Source organism: Gekko japonicus, unplaced genomic scaffold (genome assembly GCF_001447785.1).
Source record: "Gekko japonicus isolate JY-2015 unplaced genomic scaffold, Gekko_japonicus_V1.1 scaffold1064, whole genome shotgun sequence".
NCBI classification, from domain to species: domain Eukaryota; kingdom Metazoa; phylum Chordata; class Lepidosauria; order Squamata; family Gekkonidae; genus Gekko; species Gekko japonicus.
The window spans coordinates 32,810-37,025 of NW_015176004.1; the positions used below are offsets into that span (position 1 = coordinate 32,810).

The following is a 4,216-nucleotide window of genomic DNA, read 5'->3' on the forward strand; positions in this document are numbered from 1 at the left end:
AATGGTGGCGGGGGGGGGGGAGGCTGCCCCAGGCTCCTTACTGCCGGAGTGCTGCTCTGCCACGCTCCGGCAGGAAATGACCCCTGGGTTTCACCATCCTGAATAATTTGGTTCTGTATGCAAATCTGGCCACTGCCCTGCTCACCTCCCAGTTCCAGATCTTTTATAAACAAATTAAACCGCACTGGCCCCAATACCTTGCGTGACCAGAGATGGGTGGGTTAAAGTACCATGTGTTTGTTTGTTTTACTCAATTGTATATTTTGCCTTTCTACCCAGTGGGGTCCAAAGTGGCTAAAGTTGCCCTCCTCACCTCCATTTTAGCCTTACAACAACCCTGTGAGGGAGATTAGGCTGAGAAGGTGTGACTGGCCCAGGCTACCCAGGGAAGCTTCCATGGCTGCCTGGGGACTCCAACTTGGGTCTCTCCGATCCTAGTCAGATGCCCAACCATTACACCAGACTGGCTCGACTAGCCCTTTTGGGTGGAGGGCACTGCTTTAAAAAATGCCCTTGTTCAAAAAGCAAGATCTTTAAACAAGGACTGTCCCATTTCAGAAGTTAAAAACCCTGTTTGTTTAAAATAATATTCCAAAGTGAGCCAAACCAGTGCTCCAGATGGGGGCAGTGGATTCACTTGCCCCCAGCCTGACTATGCTCCTCAGGCTTCCACTGCTCCCCCCCCCCGCAAATACCAATCCCCAAATCCTCCCTGTGGCGTGCTTGTTTATTGGGGAGACGGTTTTACTTTTAAACACTCTCTGTGTATATAAACTTGGTAGTTTTCTGCTGCCACCAGGAATTAAAAATTCCAAATCTCTCTCTTTTGGTAGTATGACCCTGTGTCTGGGCACTTCAGAGGACTATGTGGCCCTGAGGAAGTACTGTACTGATTTCTGGGATAAGTTTAAACAAAAATTAATTTATTTAATAAAGAACAGTTGCTGAAGAAAGGGACTTGTAAATATAACTGGCAAAGCTTGGTGCTACAAACAGTCTCCCAAACTCCACTCTGACAAGCTTATACATTCAGTATAATCTCTATATCTCATATATACAGGCTAGTCTCTTTGTTTTCACACTGAATAGAATCAATTCTCTTAGTCACACAGATTAAACTGTCGGTTTTATTCACACAGATTTAAACTCAAAATTCCATAATCACACAGACTATGCCCACTCTTCAAACTTTACACACAGAATCCTTCATAACTCTGAGTCACACAGACTCTCTTCGAAACTCTTCCATACTTGTCCCACTCATATCACAGAATCCTCAGAACATCTCCTCCCACATTCTGTCATCAGCCAATCAAAATACACTCTCATCTCCCTCTGTCACTCTTCTTTCAGCACTGCAGTGAAACTAAACATTTAAAGGAACACACAAACCAAAACATGGAATCATTACAATATCCTTGACATTTTTACATCAGAAAAGGCAGGAAAGAAGGTTTTGTAAAGTGCTCTACTAACCAAAGCACCAAGGAGGAAAAGAATCTGCATCTATATGAAGACCAGTGCTCCAGTGGTGGAAGACGCTGCCATGCATCTGTCCCACGGTTCCATCCAGCCCAGCGTGGGCTGCAGCATGGAGGGGGGAAAGGAGGGACAGCACCCCTGTGGCTTTCAGTTGATGTGGGTTCCATGAACGAAGCTGAGAAACAATTGTCCCAACTTTGGAAAAAATGATGGGGAGAAGGAAAGGAACGCAGCAAAGATTTCCCATTGTTGTGCTTACAGCTTGTAATTTCCTCCCTTGCCTTTAGTGGCTTGCAGCTGAACACCTGAAGTGCTCTTCTGATGCCTATACCTTTATAAGTCACATTGTGCAATGTTGAGAAATGAGCTTACAGGATAACTACTACTACTGGGAAAACCTAAAAAGAATTTGCCCCATAACAAGGAAGACATTTAGATGATCCTGGAGGATCCTACACACACGCCTTAGCATTAGCCATCAAAGCTTGTGTTCAGAAATGCTGAACAGAGCTAGATCGCTGCTATGTGATTCTATATGATTACATTTTCATTATGAGCCTACTTTCCCTTCAGCTTAGGGGTTCCACATTTTGAAAAGCAAAAAGAGGATATCTTTCCCGACTGACTCCTTCACTGTGACAAATCTCACTTTTAAACACACCCCTCCTATTGAAAGCTGTGATGACGGCTACTCACTAGGACTATTCCTAACCTTCCAACCCAAAAAGAGGACGTTTCCATCCGTGTTTTAGAAAGAGCCCCAAAGAGGATGGACACCCCAAAAAGAGGACCTCTGGTGGTTAACCCTCTGGCTAGTTCCAGGTGGGCAGCCCTGTCGAGTTCCGTGGCACCTTTTAAGACCAGGTTTATTCAAGGTCTCCTGCCAACCTAGCGGTTCGAAAGCAAGACATTGCAAGTAGAAAATAGGGACCACTTCAGTGGGAAGGTCACAGCGTTCCGTGCTCCTTGGTGTCTAGTCATGCCGGCCACATGACCACGGAAACGTCTTCGGACAGCGCTGGCTCTTCGGCTTTGAAACGGAGATGAGCACCGCAACCCTAGAGTCAGAGTCGACTGGCTTTCGAGCAAGGGAACCTTTACCTTTATTCAAGGTGTGAGCATAGCCTTGCACACGAAAGCTCACACCTTGAATAAACCTTTGTTGGTCTGAAAGGTACCACGGGACTCTGAACGTGTTCCCCTCCTCTAGCCGGGTACGCCCCATTTCAAACCCGTCGTCCCCGATTCTCTGATGTTGCCTCAACAGCCCCGCCTGGCCTCGCGATCGATCGCTGCGACGTTTCCCCCCCGCGAATCAAAGCGCGGGGCCGCTGAGGAGACACGCCCCTTTCGTCACGGCAACCCCTCCCGTCCAATCCGGAGCAGGGGGAGGAGCTTGGCTACTTCCGCCTCTGGCGAGCTCGGCGGGGACGGGGCGGGCGTGGTTGGCGGCGGCGGCGGGGATGCGGCTGGGGGCGCCGTGGGGCAGCGGGTGCCTGGTGCGGGCCGCGCACACGGGGCTCAGCTGGGGGATCACGGTGGGGCTTTTCTTGTACCCGACAGGTGAGCGGCTCCCCCCACCTTCCCCCAAAGGGCTGGGGGTCCTGCTTGGGTGAACTACTTTAGGGAAGGGGGGGGGCATAAAATAAGTGCCGGGGTTCTCTTGGACCCTCAGCTTTTGACCTAGAGCGCCCCGGGCTTCTACTGACTTGCAAGGTCGTGTGCGGTTGGAGTTAATGATTGAGATATTGTGCAAAGGTGGCGGAGGGGGAAAAGCACTTTGCACATGGGCAGAAATCCCTCCTTCCCCTTTACTGTTGCTACTGCTGCAACTGATCTTGCTGGCTCTCTGAAGTGGCTTCCCTCCTTGCTTCCAGAGGGGATGTACTTTCACATTAAACTAAGCTGTTCCTAGACGGGGAAAATACTCGGTCTTGAAGGGGTAGGGAAAAAATCGCGTCTGGTGTAAGGGTTGTTTCCTACTAACTAGAGAGCATAGCCAAGGGTAGGTATAGCCCAGGCTAGCCCAATCTTGTCAGATCTTGAAAACTGAGCAGAGTTGGCCCAGGTTAGTCTTTGGATAGGAGACGACTGAGGAAGTGCAGTCTGAAGGTCTTTTGCCTCGAAAACCCCAGGAGGGGGTCACCATAAGTGGGCTGCGACTTGACTGCCCCCCTCGAAGCATACCCCGGAACCCCAGTTGCTGGGGAGGGGAGGAACTATGTGGTCTGACCTGGAAGTTCTGCATGTGCACATCTGTATGTGTCCCTTCCCACACTGGACTCCCAACTTACTTCTCACATCTGTTTGTGAATTGTATTTGTATGCTAAGTTGCTGCCATTCACAGGTCTTACCAACTGCTTTGATCCAATCTGAGCTATACTTCTCGCCCAGTTACTTATGCACCTTGGCTCTACCTTGCCCTTCCTGGCAACTAACCCCCACCCACTATATCTATACGTAATGGTTGAGGACATCTTGTTTCACTGTATCTGAAGAAGTGCGCATATACATGAAAGCTCATACCCAGAGTTAAACTTTGTTGGACTTGAACTTTGTTCTCTTGCGCATAATAGTCAGTTGTGATCAGTGTTCCCTCTAAGCTGAGTTAGTGTGAGCTAGCTCACAGTTTTTTAGCCTCCAGCTCACACATTTTTGTCTTAGCTCAGGAAGGATGGCTCCAGAGCAAACTAATTTAAAGGTAAAGGTAAAGGTTCCCTTGCTCGAAAGCCA

General features: G+C 48.9%; 1 protein-coding gene across 1 annotated transcript in view; it reads left to right on the top strand.

Annotated features, from left to right (window-relative positions):
- Nucleotides 1-2,939: 2,939 nt before the first annotated feature.
- The window catches only part of ZDHHC12 (zinc finger, DHHC-type containing 12), a 16,143-nt gene continuing 14,866 nt past the window's right edge, over nt 2,940-4,216 (top strand). The window contains 1 exon segment of the mRNA XM_015426463.1: nt 2,940-3,045. Within this exon segment, the coding sequence (XP_015281949.1) occupies nt 2,946-3,045 (100 nt within the window). The 5' untranslated portion in view covers nt 2,940-2,945.